The 16,958-nt window shown below is 38.8% G+C and overlaps 2 protein-coding genes across 5 annotated transcripts in view; one reads left to right on the forward strand and one right to left on the reverse strand.

Annotated features, from left to right (window-relative positions):
* Nucleotides 1-13,174, forward strand: part of LOC139748141 (fatty acid hydroxylase domain-containing protein 2-like) — a 29,731-nt gene extending 16,557 nt beyond the window's left edge. For all 4 annotated transcript variants that reach the window (XM_071660822.1, XM_071660820.1, XM_071660821.1 and 1 more), the window contains exon 7: nt 1,018-13,174. In XM_071660822.1, the coding sequence (XP_071516923.1) occupies nt 1,018-1,195 (178 nt within the window). In that variant the 3' untranslated portion in view covers nt 1,196-13,174. The remainder of the gene's footprint in view (nt 1-1,017) is intronic.
* LOC139748085 (uncharacterized) overlaps nt 12,786-16,958 on the reverse strand; it is a 377,098-nt gene continuing 372,925 nt past the window's right edge. The window contains exon 19 of the mRNA XM_071660697.1: nt 12,786-14,969. The gene's annotated coding sequence lies outside the window, so the exon portion shown is untranslated. The remainder of the gene's footprint in view (nt 14,970-16,958) is intronic.

Raw genomic sequence — 16,958 nt, forward strand, 5'->3', positions numbered from 1 at the left:
CTTTTGCCCCTTCACCAGTTTTCCTTTTTTTTGTTCTTGCACATTATCACCCATCTTCAAAGCAACATATTCTCCCTCAAGTTTAGTGATACTTGTTCACCCCACTCTCATTTGCCCATTTTTGTTTCAACCTCTTCATTTCCTCGCACCTTTCGCTGTTCTACACTCAATCTCTGCTGGTATTTCATGATACAAGTCTTCTTTCCAAACTCACTTAATATCACCTCTCTCTACCTCCCTATATTGTTTCCTCTTTTTTGAAAAACTGTACAAATCTTCACCCTTGCCTGTACAATATAGTGATCAGATATCCCATCAGCTGCCACTTAACACTTTTACATCCAAACGTCTCTTTTACTCGCTTATCAGTCATTGTGTAACCTAATGATGCCCATTGACCATTTCTCCTAATCATATGTATTTACTGTATTTGTGTATTTCTCTCTTTTCATATCAAGTATTCCCAGTTACTAGTCTTTTTTCAGCACACATTTCCACAAGTTCTTCACCGTTTCCATTCATAGCACTGAATGCCCCATATGCCCAGTTATACCCTCAACTGCCACTGGTTGACCATAGATTGCAACTCAAACAGAGAGTGAATCACTCGAGTTGTTTGGCAGCTTCAGTAACTTGCTAATGACCATAGAGAGTGATTGTGCACTTTTTTCGGGACTTGCCATATCTGTGTGGCCAGTCCAGTATATGTTGCATTTTCTTGAAATACAAAAGCATTTCAGTAAATGTTGATTTGTAAGAAATGATACTGATTTTTTTTTTTGCAGATATAAAAAAAGATTGGTCAATCCAGTAAATAATGTGTTTCTCATACACTAGGAATGGTTAGATCTTTATTTTAACAATATATTATTTTACATTTTTGAGCCCTTTTTCGTGAAAAAATATTTTTCTCTTTTTATATTCTAGGGGCAGGCAAAAAAAATCAGTTGCACATTTAAGGGATTAAGATTCCTGTAAATTAAAAAACAGACTTGCAAAGTTGTACATATCTTGCAGATTTAATCAGTACTATGGAGTTTTGGGAGTCCTTGACCATCTGCATGGTACTGATGTTAAGTTCCGAGCATCAGAGTGTTTCCCCCGTCACCTGATGATGTTGTCTCTTGTTCCTCCACGTGAAGCCTTTCCAGATGACACACTGAAGGGCAAAGTTATAAAAGGCAAGCAGTGTTAGGAGGTACCCCAAACTATATATATATGGCATTCATAGTGAGCATTTATACAGTGTATGATGATGTGCTGAGCAAGTTCAAAGGTGCTTAATTTTATGTAGATTGTTTACGTACATAAGTTCAGTCAGCTTTCCTCTTAGAATTCTTTTGTGCAATGCCAGTGTTATATGAATAAGGGAGGTGACTTTCAACTCTATATTCCATTCTACTGAAAGAGTGTTTTGTTATGGCTGTCTTTACTGATTACTGCTCCCAAAAACCTCTACTTCCATGTAACTTGAAAGTTTGTAACATTAAGATTAATATTGTTCTATGACTGCCATTTCTTATGCACAAAAGTATTATTTTTCTCTGGCATTTCCTTTTAACACATTACAAAAATTCATTGCTATAGATGTTGGTATTTTGTTGCAACTTAAATGTAGAAGAGATTATTTGACACGCTTAAGTCTGGCACAATATAAACATATCAGCAGTAATATTTTGTGATGCAATTATTGATTTACATAAACAGTAATTTATCAGATGGTAGGGGAAAAAGAATACTTTCCGCGTATCGTAGAAGGCAACTAAAGGGGCAGGAGCGGGGGACTGAAAACCCTCCCCTTCTTGTATTTTCAGTTTCTAAAAAGGGAAACAGAAGGAGTCAAGTGGGGAGTGCTCATCTTCCTTGAAGGCGCAGATTAGGGTGTCTGAATATGTGTGGATGGAACTAAGATGAGAAGAAAGGAGTGATAGGTGGTATGTTTGAGGAAAGAAACCTGGATGTTCTGGCTCTTAAGTGAAACAAAGCTCAAGGATAAAGTCTTGAGAGTAAAGTCATGGTTTGGTGAGAGGACAAGAGCTAAGGAAGGTGTTGAGGGAGTGTTTGATAGAGTGTAAGGAAGTAAATTCTAGATTGATGTGGGTAAAACTGAAAGTGGATGGAGAGATGTGAGTGATTATTGGTACTTATGCACCTGGTCATGAGAAGAAAGATCTTGAGAGGCAAGTGTTTTGGGAGCAGTTGAGTGAGTGTCAGTAGTTTTGGTGCACAAGATCAGGTATTAGTGATGGGCGATTTGAGTGAGAAGGTGAGTAATGTGGCAGTTGAGGGTATAACTGGTGTACATGGGGTATTCAGTATTGTGAATGGAAAGGGTGAAGGGCTTGTGGATTTGTGTACTGAAAAAAGACTGGTGATTGGAAATACCTGGTTTAAAGAGAGAGATAGATATACACAAGTATACATAAATTAGTAGGAGAGATGGTCAAAGGTCAGAAGGCATTATTAGGTTATGTGTTAATTGATAGGTGGGTAAAAGAGAGGTTTTTTTTATGTTAATGTGCTGAGAGGGGCAGCTGGTGGGATGTCTGATCACTATCTTGTGGAAGCGAAGATGAAGATTTGTGAAGGTTTTCAAAAAAGAAGAGAGAACTTTGGGGAGAAGAGAGTGGTGAGAGTGAGCGAGCTTGGAAAGGAGACTTGTGTAAGGAAGTACCAGTAGAGATTGAGTGTAGAATGACAGAGTGCAAGAGCAAATGATGTGAAGGGAGGAATGGAATGTATCTAGGGAAGCAGTGATGCATGTGGCATGAGAAAGGTGGGAGGTGGGCAGATTAGAAAGGGTAGTGATTATTGGGATGAAGAATTAAAGTTGTTAGTGAAAGAGAAAAGAGAGGCATTTAGATACTTACAAGGAAGGCATGCAAATGACCAAGAGAAAGCGGCAGGAGGTCAAGGGGAAGGTGAAAGAGTTGAAAATGAGGGCAAATGAGAGTTAGGGCGAGAGAGTATCATTAAACTTTAAGGAGAATAAAAAGATGTTTTGGAAGGAGGTAAATAACGTGAGTAAGACAAGAGCACAAATAGGAACATCGTTGAAGGGGGTAGGGAAGGAAGTGGTAACAGGTAGGGATGAAGTGAGGAGATGGAGTGAGTATTTTGAAGGTTTTTTCAATTTTTTTTATGATAGAGTGGCAGATGTAGGGTGTTTTGGTGTGGGTGGTGTGTGAAGTGAGTCAGGGAGAGTGCTTTGGTGGAGAGAAGAGGTGGTAAAAACCTTGCAGAAGATGAAATCCAGCAAGGAGGCAATTTTAGATGGTATTGCAGTTGAATTTATTATGAAAGGGGGTGACTATGATGTTGAAGAGGGCAAATGAGAGTTAGGGTGAGAGAGTATCATTAAACTTTAGGGAGAATAAAAAGATGTTTTGGAAGGAGGTAAATAACGTGAGTAAGACAAGAGCGCAAATAGGAACATCGGTGAAGGGGGTAGGGAAGGAAGTGGTAACAGGTAGTGACGAAGTGAGCAGATGGAGTGAGTATTTTGAAGGTTTTTTCAATTTTTTTTATGATAGAGTGGCAGATGTAGGGTGTTTTGGTGTGGATGGTGTGTGAAGTGAGTCAGGGAGAGTGCTTTGATGGAGAGGAGAGCTGGTAAAAACCTTGCAGAAGATGAAATCCAGCAAGGAGGCAATTTTAGATGGTATTGCAGTTGAATTTATTATGAAAGGGGGTGACTATGATGTTGATTGTTTGGCAAGGATATTCAGTGTATGCATGGATCATGGTGAGGTTCTTGAGGATTGGTCGAATGCATATCTAGTGTCATTGTACAAAAGCAAAGGGGATAAAGATGAGTGTTCAAACTACAGAGGCATAAGTTTGTTGAGTATTCCTGGAAAATTGTTTGGGAGGGTATTGATTGAGAAGGTGAAGGCATGTACAGAGCATCAGATTTGGGTGGAGCAGTGTGGATCAGGTGTCTGCTTTGAAGAATGCGTGTAAGAAATACTTAGAGAAACAGATGGATTTATATGTGGAATTTATGGATCTGATGAAAACATATGACAGGGTGGATAGAGATGCTTTGTGGAAGGTCTTAAGATTATATGGTGTGGGAAGTAAGCTGTTAGAAGTAGAGAAGTTTTTATCAAGGGTTGTAAGGCATGTGTATGAGTTGGAAGAGAGGCGAGTGATTGGTTCCAGTAAAGGTTGGTCTGTGGCAGGGGTGTGCAATGCCACCATGGTTGTTTGATTTGTTTATGAATGGGGTGGTCAGGGAGGTAAATGCAAGTTTTGGAGAGGGGTGAGTATGCAGTCTGTTGGGGATGAGAGGTCCTGAGAAGTGAGTCAGTTGTTCGCCGATGATAGAGCACTGGTGGCTGATTCGAGTAAGAAACTGCAGAAGTTGGTGATCAAGTTTGGAAAAGTGTATGATAGGAGAAAGTTGAGAGAAAATGTGAATAAGAGCAAGGTTATTAGGTTCAGTAGGGTTGAGGGACAAGTTAGTTGGGATGTGAGTTTGAATGGAGAAAAATTGGAGGAAGTGAAGTGTTTTAGATATCTGGGAGTGGACTTTAGCAGCGAATGGAACCATGGAAGTGGAAGTGAGTCATAGGGTGGGGTAGGAGGCAAAGGTTCTGGGAGCAATGAAGAATGTGTGGAAGGAGAAAATGTTATCTTGGAGAGCAAAAATAGGTTTGTTTGAAGGAATAGTAGTTCCAACGATATTATATGGTTATGAGGCATGGGCTATTGATAGGGTTATTTGGAGGAGGGTGTATGTGTTGGAAATTAAATGTTTGAGGATGGTATGTTGTGTGAGGTGGTTTGATTAAGTAATGAAAGGGTAATAGGGATTTGTGGTAATAAAAAGAGTGTGGTTGAGAGAGCAGAAGAGGGTGTGTTAAAATGGTTTAGACATATGGAGAGAATGAGTGAGGAAAGAGGATATATATATGTATCAAAGATGGAAGGGACAAAGAGAAGCAGAAGACCAAATTGGAGGTGGAAGGATGGTTTGAAAAAGATTTTGAGTGGTTGGGGCCTGAAAGTGCTGGATGGTTAGAGGCATGCAAGGAATAGAGTGAATTGGAACAATGTGGTATACTAAGGTTGACTTGTTATCAATGGACTGAACCAGGTTATGTGAAACTTTTGGAGTAAATCATGGAAAGGTCTGTGGGGCCTGGATGTGGACAGGGAGCTGTGGTTTTGGTGCATTACACATGACATGACAGCTAGAGACTGAGTGTGAACGAGTGTGGCATTTTTTGTCTGTTTTCCTGGTGCTGCCTCACTGAAACAGGATAGCGATGCTGTTACCTGTGGGTCGGGGTGGCACCAGGAATGGACGAAGGCAAGCAAGTAGGAGTATGTACATGTACATAAATTTATATATCTGTAGTTTATTTATTATTCATTATACTTTGTCGCTGTCTCCCTCGTTAGCGAGGTAGCACCAGGAAACAGACAAAAGAATGGCCCAACCCACCTACATACCCATGTATATACATACATGTCCACACATGCACATATACATACCTATACATTTCAATGTATACATATATATACATACACAGACATATACATATACACACATGTACATAATTCATACTTGCTGCCTTTATTCATTCCTGTTGTCAACCTGCTACACATGAAATGACAACCCCCTCCCCTCACACACGCATGAAGTAGCACTAGGAGAAGACAACACAGGCCACATTCGTTCACACTCAGTCTCTAGCTGTCATGTATAATGCACCGAAACCACAGCCCCCTTCCCACGTCCAGGCCCTGCAAAACTTTCCATGGTTTACCCCTGACGCTTCACATGCCCTGGTTCAATCCATTGGCAGTACGTCGACCCCGGTATACCACATCGTTCTAATTCACTCTATTCGTTGCACGCCTTTCATCCTCCTGCATGTTCAGGTCCTGATCACTCAAAATCTTTTTCACTCCATCCTTCCACCTCCAATTTGGTCTTCTACTTCTTGTTTCTTCCACCTCTGACACATATACCCTCTTTGTCAATATTTCCTCACTCATTCTCTCCATCTGACCAAACCATTTCAATACACCCTCTTCTGCTTTCTCAATCACACTCTTTTTATTACTACACATCTCTCTTACCCTTTCATTACTTACTTGATCAAACCATCTCACACCACATATTGTCCTCAAACATCTCATTTCCAACACACCCACCCTCCTCCGCACAACCCTATCTATAGCCCACACCTCACAACCATATAACATTGTTGGAACCACTATTCCTTCAAACATACCCATTTTTGCTTTTTGTGATAATGTTCTTGCCTTCCACACATTTTTCAATGCTCCCAGAACTTTTGCCCCCTCCCCCAACCTGTGACTCACTTCCGCTTCCATGGTTCCATCCACTGCCAAATCCAATCCCAGACATCTAAAACACTTCACTTCCTACAGTTTTTCTCCATTCAAACTTACCTCCCAATTGACCTGTCCCTCAACCCTACTGTACCTAATAACCTTGCTCTTACTCACATTTACTCTCGGCTTTCTTCTTTCACACACTTTACCACACTCAGTCACCAGCTTCTGCAGTTTCTCACCTGAATCAGCCACCAGCGCTGTATCATCAGCAAACAACAACTGACTCACTTTCCAAGCCTTCTCATCCACAGCAGACTGCATACTTGCCCCCTTTCTCCAAAACTCTTGCATTGACCTCCCTAACATCCCCATCCATAAACAAATTAAACAACCATGGGGACTTTCCTCTCTTCCTACGTGTACACATGCCTTACATCCTCTATAAAAACTTTTCACTGCTTCCAGCAACTTGCCTCCCACTCCATATATTCTTAATACCTTCCACAGAGCATCTCTATCAACTCTATCATATGCCTTCTCCAGATCCATAAATGCTACATACAAATCCATCTGGTTTTCTAAGTATGTCTCACATACATTCTTCAAAGCAAAACCTGATCCACACATCGTCTACCACTTCTGGAACCACACTGCTCTTCCCCAATCTGATGCTCTGTACATGCCTTCACCCTCTCAATCAATACCCTCCCATATAATTTCCCAGGAATACTCAACAAACTTATACCTCTGTAATTTGAACACTCACCTTTATCCCCTTTGCCTTTGTACAATGGCACTATGCATGCATTCTGCCAATCCTCGAGCACTTCACCATGAGCCATACATACAAATATGTGTACATATATGTTGATGTGTATATGTATGTATATGTGCATGTGCGGGCATTTTATGTATATGTATAATGGTATATGAGTGGATGGGTCATTCTTCGTCTGTTTCCTGGTGCTACCTTGCTGATGTGGGAAACAGCGATTAAGTATAATAAAAAAGACAAAGAAAGACTGATCCACTTATATACACACATATATACATACACATACATATACATATCAACGTATACATATATAAATAAGCATACAAATACATAACATATACATAAATATACATACACAGACATATACATATTTACACATGTACATGTTCATACTTACTTGCCTTCATCCATTCCTGGCGCCACCCTGCCCCCACAGGAAACAGCATCTCCACCCCCTGCATCAGCGTGCTAGCACCAGGAAAACATACAAAAAAGGGCCACACCGGCTCACACTCAGTCTCTAGCTGTCATGTGTAATGCACTGAGTCTGCAGCTCCCTATCCACACCCAGGCCCCACAGACCTTTCCATGGTTTACCCCAGACCTTTCACATGCCCTGGTTCAGTCCATTGATAGCACATCATCCCCGATATACCACATCATTCCAATTCACTTTATTCATTACACACCTCTCACCTTCCTGCATGTTCAGGCCTTGGTTGCTCAAAATCTCTTTCACTCCATCCTTCCACCTCCAATTTAGTCTCCTGCTTCTCTTTGTTCCTTCCACCTCTGACACACATATATGGCACCTGACATAGTATGGACAAATGAAATGTTCCAATCAAGGCTGTATGGTGTGAAAGAAAAGTTAATCAGGGCTCTGCAGATGTTTGACTCTGAGAGGAAGAAAGTTATATACAGAGGGAAAGACAAAAGACGGAAAAAAAATCCACAGCTTAGCTGTATTATAACAACAAGTCCATGAGTGGCTGGTCTTGACACACAATTTGTGGGAAGCAGCAGCCATATGCATGTCACAGATCCATACCTTGGTGTTGGGGGACACATGAAGGCATTTCATGAGAATGGTGGCCAAAATACAACCCGTAGAATAGAGAGAGAGAGAGAGAGAGAGAGAGAGAGAGAGAGAGAGAGAGAGAGAGAGAGAGAGAGAGAGAGAGAGAGAGAGCAGCTGCAACATTGTGGAATACAGAAGGGGAAGGTTGAAAAATGGTGATACAAGGGAAATTAATGAGACTGAAGGTTTTTGATTTCACTCTAGTTAACAGTGAGGTGGAGGGTGAATCCCTTGGATATATGAGCAGTATTCCATACTTGAGCAGTTAAAACCTTGGTAGATGGGAAACTGCTGCTCACAAGAAAAATTATAATGGCACCTACACAACACACCCAGCTTTTAGGAAGAAGACTTTATGATGTTAATCATATGGGATTTCCATGACGTATTGGAGATGATTATGCCAAAATTGTTTATGTTATTACAAGGTTGAATTGTGGTGTTTTGTTGGTGAGGTGTACCGTAAACTGTAATGTGCTGCTGTTCTTCAGGTGTTTCACATCATTGCCATTGCTAGTATTGAAGAGTAGGTTAAAACTTCCTTTCATAACCAGTGCTGTAACAAATTGCAAGATACTTATTGTAAATATCCTCTTTTGTGCATTTCATCTTTAACATTCATTCTTAATGAGAAAATAGTTCATGTCATAATAAACATGTGCTTTTCAAGACAAGATGTTCATATTGAATGAAACTAATGTTTATCAAAAAGAAATGCATAAAAGTGTGATATTTAATTCAGGTAATCAGTTTGGAAGCTATTTGCCTCTTGACTTTTCCCAGAAGAGGGGTACATGCCTTTGAGCACCTATGATAAAATTTTGCCAAATATAGGGTCAGCATCTTCATTGGCACTGGACTATTAAAGGGACCAGGTTGTAAATTGTGATAGGTCTTGCAGGCAAATAAAGGCAAAACTGATATTTTTAGGATTTCTTTGTTCAGTTGACTTGAATGTACTTACAAGAAACTAAAAAACCCATAGGCAGTAAATTTAGCATGTGTGCAGTTAAATTGGTTGTAGATTTTTTTAGGTTTTGGAAAATTGAAGTTCCTTGGAATTGTTTCAGATTTCTTTATTTTTAAGCTCCCATGGAAAAAATCAAAATATTTTGTCAAACTCTTTGGTGATGTAGCTGTTCATGTGTCATGTAGGTGTTCAACAATGCATCTTCATATCAAAGACGTAAAATGAGAAGTTTAATTTGCGAGGATCAGATGTATTCTTTGAGAGTTTCTACTCCGTCAGTTTTGACATATCTTAAAAACAAACATCTAAATTCTGAATGAGGCCTGTCGATAAACTTTTCCTGTATGCATATACCTTCTCATTTTAAGTGGGAAAAGGTGTTGTTTATGTTTACCATACCAACATGTGTCAGTTTTAAAAAGAGGCACAGCAGATGAATAAGAACAACACACCTCAGTTGAGTTTATGTATTTACTGCATATCTTGCATTTAAGCTTGACTGACTTAAATTCACAAATACCGTATATACTTGTGTATTGTTTGAATCTTTAAGACCAATCAATAATGTAAAGCTGTGGATACCTTCAGTAGATGAAGCTCACCAACTTATAGTAGGCTAACTTACCTTACAACATGCTTTCAGTAGTCTAAGTTGAAGTTCTTAGCACAGGCTAACTTATTGTTTTCGGTTAAAATACTGCTATATTACAATGATGTTTTTTTCCTACTATGCTAGATATAATATTTTCATGGAAATGTATTATTTTTGCCGAAATGATGTACGTATTACTGTGGAAAGTGGGAAAAAATCGTGATAAAAAGTCAACTTTTGCTTTCTTTGGCTATTCAAAAGATGTTACCATAATCGCTTTTTGAAAACTTTTGAGTTAAAAAATTGTATTACAATAATATCCTATCCTAATTGGCTTGCATAAATTCTTGAAAGGAAATATACAGTATTTTTGCTGAAACTATTCGCATTTCATTGCAAAGTGCTTCATTGCAAAGTGCTGTAACAATAAATGGTTAGTGATTTGTCTTTTGATGCTCCATATTTCAGGCTCAGCGAACCTCATTTTAGAGGAAACTGAGTGTTTTTAGTGAGGATTTTCTGAAATGAGTTTCATATGCCATAAAATATGGTGCTTTAATACTTAATTTGTTGTTCCATTACCCTCAAAAACTTGGGTCAACCTATACACGAGGCATATAATAAATTGATGGTTTCTTGGCCAAAAATCAAGGGTAGACTTATAGACAAGTATTATTTATTTTATTTTATTTATTGTACTTGATCGCTGTTTCTTGTGTCAGCGCTGTAGCACCAGAAAACAGACGAAGAATGGTCCATCACTCATATACACATGTAAATACATAAATGGGTATGTACAGTATATATAATGTATAATATGTATACTGTGTGTATTCTTTTATGTTGTATATATATGTGTATATGAGTGGATGGGCCATTCTTCGTCTGTTTCCTTGCGCTACCTCGCTGACACAGGAAACGGCAATCAAGTATAATGAATACATTAAGATAAATGAATAATACTCATCTATAAGTCTACCCTTGATTTTTGGTCAAGAAACCATTAATTTATTATATGCCTCGTGTATAGGTCTACCCAATTTTTGAGAGTAATGGAACAATAATTAGGGTAATAAAGCACCGTGTTTTATGGTACATGAAACTCATTTCAGAAAATCCTCTCGAAAAGCACATTATATCCTATAAAATTATGTGCGCTGAGTCTGAAACACTGAGCGCCAAAGGCTTATAGATGAGTATTATTTATTTTGTTTTATTTATTATACTTGATTGCCGTTTCCCACGTCAGCAAGATAGTGTCAAGAAACAGACGAAGAATGGCCCATCCACACATATTTATACATAAACAAGTATGTACGGTATATATAATGCACCAGATTCATGAGTAGCAATAACCTAAGAGTTGTACTATTTTAACTATGTAATACTGTATTAGCTTTGGTATATTCCTTATTTTGTAATTACCCAAGGACCAGTTTCTGTGAAAAAGTCTTGATGTTACAATGGTCCTCTCTATAGGTCCTAGTGGCCCAAGACTTCTTTACATTCTGTAATTCCTTTGGTGTGAGACGTTCTTTGATTAGACTGTACTCTTAGTGGTACAGCCTTGCCAGAGGTGCTTTTTTCACTTGCGATGTAACCTCACATAGGCAGAGTCCAGTAACACCAGCTTTAGTATAGAATGGTGCTTATTTATAAATTCCTGTGTATTTTTTAAAGTTAGTCCACAGTAGTTAAATATTTTTGTCTGACAAATCTTCGAAGATTTTTGTATATGCCTACTTGCTTTCATTGTAGAAGACAGCAGATAGGCATATGGATTAACTATACATATTATACAATTGAGTCTGTGAATGAAAATCAGTAGTTGTCAGCTGGACATCTTACATAATTTATATCTTGTGAGTCAGTATTTGGTTATCTAGAATGATATTTGGCATAAAGGATAAATTATGGTATTTACATTATTCACATATTCAGTATTTAATGGTACCATTTACATATTTACATATTTGCCATGTCATAAAGTAGATTATCCTGATGTTTGTCTTTGTAGTTAACCAAATGACTGGTCAGCATATTGTTTATGATAGTAACAGAGCTTTTGCTCTTTATACGTATTTTGAACCATTGAGGCTACGTCTTTTCTTCATTACTAGGGTAATGAAGAAAAGACGTAGCCTCAGGTTTGTAACCTCACATAGGCAGAGTCCAGTAACACCAGCTTTAGCCTTAGCTTTGTCAACCTAAGGTTGACAAACCTCAGGTTTGTCAACCTTAGGTTATTCGAAGCAGTTGTTGTAATAATGTTTCAAAGAGTGTAAGGAATCAAGCTCCAGACAGATGTGTGTAAAAATGAAAGTAGATTGTGAGAAGTGAGTGATTATTAGTGCGTATGCAGTTGGCCATGAGAAAGATGATGAGAGGCAAGTATTTTGCGGTCAGCTTTGTCAGCAATTTTGATGCAACATGTTTTTGCAGGGTCGCATTGTATGCACAGTTTTCAGGTGGACATTGGTGTACTTTAAATGGTGGCTATAGGGATGCAAATGACAGTGGAATTTTTTTCCTGTGCTTCCTTAGGAATGTCAGAGATCTCTTTAGGCTACAAAGTGTATGGTGTAATGTACATTTAAAAATGTGAAAAAGCTTGAACTTCGCTTGGTAGCAACCACCAATTCCAAATATCGGTTTGTGTCGGCTACTGTTTAAGGTTTAAAGGTACGTGACGGGGAAAGGAGGGCCAGGGAGTACATGGTGGGGTGAATGTCACTGGATGCATGGTTTTGTAGGGAATAAAAGTGATCAGAAACAAAATACAGCGAGTTTTAGGATAATGTAGTGCTTGAGGTTGATCACATTGAAGACAGGACCACTAGACTTCAGTAAAGGGCGATTTTACAGGGAAAGTAAGTACGTAGTTCAGGATTGAGAATATTTTGAAGGGATCATTATCTTTTTTGGTATACTTGGTGTTTTTTTGAAAGTCATGGTTAAATTCAAGTTGGATTTACTTTTCAAGGAATTTAGATCCAGGAATACGTTAAATGAAATGTACTCATTTGTGTAAAGCAAAAAAATTTATTGAAGATACAAGGTTTGCTAGTTAGTACAGATATACCTAATGCTGGAATTACATTTTACTTTTTGTTTTACATATATAAAAATGTGGTACATCTGACATTCTATACTACTATGCACCTTAAATTTATACATGCTGTCATTTTTACATGAAAAGTCATGTCTTGGACATTTATACAATTATGCTCAAATTTATGTATGCTGTATTTTTCTTTTGAATATGAAAACTCACCTCCAGGACATTTGTACAATTATGCACAAATTTATGTATGGTCATTTCCTTACTTGAAAAGTCATTTCTTGGACATTTGTACAATTATACAGATTTATGAATGCTGTATATTCTTTTTTCACATGGCAAGTCATATCTTGGATGTTTTCTATTATACCTTAAACTTGTGTGCATTTTTTTTCCATTTTGCATGGAATGTCACCTCTTGGATGTTCTTGGCTATTACACCTTAAATTTGTATGCCAGTACTTTTTCGTTTCACATGGAAAGTCACCTCTTGGACATTTTCTACTTTTACATGGAGATTCATCTCCTGGACACCTATCATGCCTTTTTTCCTTATTCATGGAGAGTCATCTCTTCAAGGTTCTTTAATTCATCTTAACTGTATTGTATGCTGTTTGCATTTGACTCAGTCATTATATATAGTCTATTCATCTACCACTCATACATAAGAACTTCTACAAATCATTTTTAGTTAGTTTCTTGCTTCCTTTCATATAATTTTTTTTTCCATACTTTGCCGTTTTCTGCATTGGAGAGGTAATAACAAGTAGTGATGAAGTTTGTTGAATGTGTTTTACGATGGAGTGGCAAGGTGGTGTGCGAAGGGAGAGGGGTCACAGAGAATGGTTTGGTAGAGAGGAGGTAGTGAAAATGAAGAATGTGTGGAAGGAGAGATCATTATCTTAGCAAAAATGGGTATGTTTGATGGAACAGTAGTTCCAACAGTGGTATAATGTTGAGAGACATGGGCTATAGATAGTTGTATGGAGGAAAGTGGATGTGTTGGAAATAAAATGTTTGAGAACAATATGTGTGAGGTGGTTTGATTGAGTAAGTAATGAAAGGGTAAGAGATTTTTTTTTTTTTTTTTTTTTTTGCTTTGTCGCTGTCTCCCGCGTTTGCGAGGTAGCGCAAGGAAACAGACGAAAGAAATGGCCCAACCCACCCCCATACACATGTATATACATACGTCCACACACGCAAATATACATACCTACACAGCTTTCCATGGTTTACCCCAGACGCTTCACATGCCTTGATTCAATCCACTGACAGCATGTCAACCCCGGTATACCACATCGCTCCAATTCACTCTATTCCTTGCCCTCCTTTCACCCTCCTGCATGTTCAGGCCCCGATCACACAAAATCTTTTTCACTCCATCTTTCCACCTCCAATTTGGTCTCCCTCTTCTCCTCGTTCCCTCCACCTCTGACACATATATCCTCTTGGTCAATCTTAGTAATAAAAAGTGTGGTAGAGAGAGCAGAAGGAGGTGTGTTGAAATGGTTGGTCATATGGAGAGAATAAGTGAGGAAAGATTGACAAAGAGGATGTATGTGTCACAGGTAGAGGGGAACCAGCAATAAAGTATTGCTGTGATGGGTCAGTGATACATGTGATTTAATATTTGCCGATTACCAAGAGGAAAATGAAACACAATAAGGACTAAGTGCTCTTTCCCAAGGGAAGATAAAAAAAAAAAAAAAAAGATTCAGAATAGGCTATATATATATAATGACAAATGTTTTTGGGTCAAGCACTGTTCCTGTCTTAAAACTTTATTATATAGACAATACTGGAAATTGTTTACAAATTTTGCCTAAAACAAAGCTATCCAACTTATTATATGGACCTTCACTAATATTCGTGCTACAATTCTTTGTGAATTTAATAAGAGAAGATTCGATGATATTTCTCTCGGTCGAAGAGTTTTTAAGCCTATCACCATATTTTGACATGAAATCTATTTCTCTTGTTCTTCCAGTAGCACTCCTAACACCATGACTGTTTTATAAAGCCTTCATTTCTTTTCTCTCTTGATTCCATATCCTCGTCGTTGGTGGGATCTCCATTAGTCTTGATGGTTGTCATCATCAGCTGATGTAATATTAAAAGTGTCCTCCTCATGTACTTGACCCACATATGATCCATACGACAATGACGAATCCATCTCTGGAAGAGAGATTAGGCTAGGTGAGAGGCGGTTTAATCAATTAAGTAATGAAAGGGTAAGATATATGGGTGGTAATACAAAGAGTGTGATTGTGAGAGCAGAAGAGGGTGTGTTAAAATGGTTTGAACACATGGAGAAAATAAGTGAGGAAAGATTGAAAAAGAGGATATATTTGTCAGAGGTGGAGGGAACAAGGAGAAGCGGGAGGCCAAACTGGAGGTGAAAGGTGTGCAAGGAATAGAGTGAATTGGAATAATGTGGTATACCATAATCAACGTGCTGTCAATGGACTGAACCAGGGCATGTAAAGCGTCTGGGGAAAACCATGGAAAGGTCTGTGGGGCTTGGATGTGGAAAGGGAGCTGTGGTTTCAGTGCATTACATGTGACATCTAGAGAATGAGTGTGAACAAATGTGACCTTTTTATCCTTTCCTGGCACTACCTTGCAGGAGGGGGGTGGGGGATGGTATTTCATGTGTGGCAGGGAGGTGACGGGATTGGATGAAGGCAAGTAAGTATCAATATGTACACGGGTATATATGTGTATGTCTGTGTATGTATACGTTGAAATGTATATATTCACGTATGAGCATTTATGTATACATATATATGTATGTGGGTGGGTTGGGCCATTCTTTGTCTGTTTCCTTGTGCTAAATAACTGATGCGGGAAACAGCAGTTGAGTATATATAAATCAGTGGGAGATGTACAAAAGAAAGAGGCAGGAGGTCAAGAGAAAGGTGCAAGAGGTGAAAAAGAAGGCAAATGAGAGTTGGGGTGAGAGTATCATTAAATTTTAGGAAGAATAAAAAGATGTTTTGGAAGGAGGTAAATAAAGTGTGTAAGACAAGGGAACAAATGGGAACTTCAGTGAAGGGGGCAAATGGGGAGGTGATAACAAGTAGTGGTGATGTGAGAAGGAGATGGAGTGAGTGTTTTGAAGGTTTGTTGAATGTGTTTGATGATAGAGTGGCAGATATACGGTGTTTTGGTCGAGGTGGTGTGCAAAGTGAGGGGGTGACTGTATTGTTGACTGGTTGGTAAGATTATTTAATGTATGTATGTCTCATGGTGAGGTGCCTGAGGATTGGTGGAATGCTTGCCATTGTATCACTGTACAAAGGCAAAGGGGATATGAGTGAGTGCTCAAAATACAGAGGTATAAGTTTGTTGAGTATTCCTGGGAAATTATATGGGAGGGTATTGATCGAGAGGGTGAAGGCATGTACAGAGCATCAGATTGGGGAAGAGCAGTATGGTTTCAGAAGTTGTAGAGGATGTGTGGATCAGGTGTTTGCTTTGAAGAATGTATGTGAGAAATACTTAGAAAAGCAAATGGATTTGTATGTAGCATTTATGGATCTGGAGAAGGCATATGATAGAGTTGATAGAGATGTCTGTGGAAGGTATTAAGAATATATGGTGTGGGAGGCAAGTTGTTAGAAGCAGCGAAAATCTTTTATCGAGGATGTAAGGCATGTGTGCGTGTAGAAAGAGAGGAAAGTGATTGGTTCTCAGTGAATGTAGGTTTGTGGCAGGGGTGTGTGATGTCTCCATGGTTGTTTAATTTTTTATGGATGGATTGTTAGGGAGGTGCATGCAAGAGTTTTGGAAAGAGGGGCAAGTATGCAGTCTGTTGTGGATGAGAGAGCTTGGGAAGTGAGTCAGTTGTTGTTCGCTGATGATACAGCGCTGGTGGCTGATTCATGTGAGAAACTGCAGAAGCCGGTGACTGAGTTTGGTAAAGTGTGTGAAAGAAGAAAGTTAAGAGTAAATGTGAATAAGAGCAAGGTTATTAGGTACAGTAGGGTTGAGGGTCAAGTCAATTGGGAGGTAAGTTTGAATGGAGAAAAACTGGAGGAAGTGAAGTGTTTTAGATACCTGGGAGTGGATTTGGCAGCGGATGGAACCATGGAAGCGGAAGTGAATCATAGGGTGGGGGAGGGGCGAAAATTCTGGGAGCCTTGAAGAATGTGTGGAAGTCAA

The sequence above is a fragment of the Panulirus ornatus genome, chromosome 72 (genome assembly GCF_036320965.1).
Source record: "Panulirus ornatus isolate Po-2019 chromosome 72, ASM3632096v1, whole genome shotgun sequence".
NCBI lineage: Eukaryota > Metazoa > Arthropoda > Malacostraca > Decapoda > Palinuridae > Panulirus > Panulirus ornatus.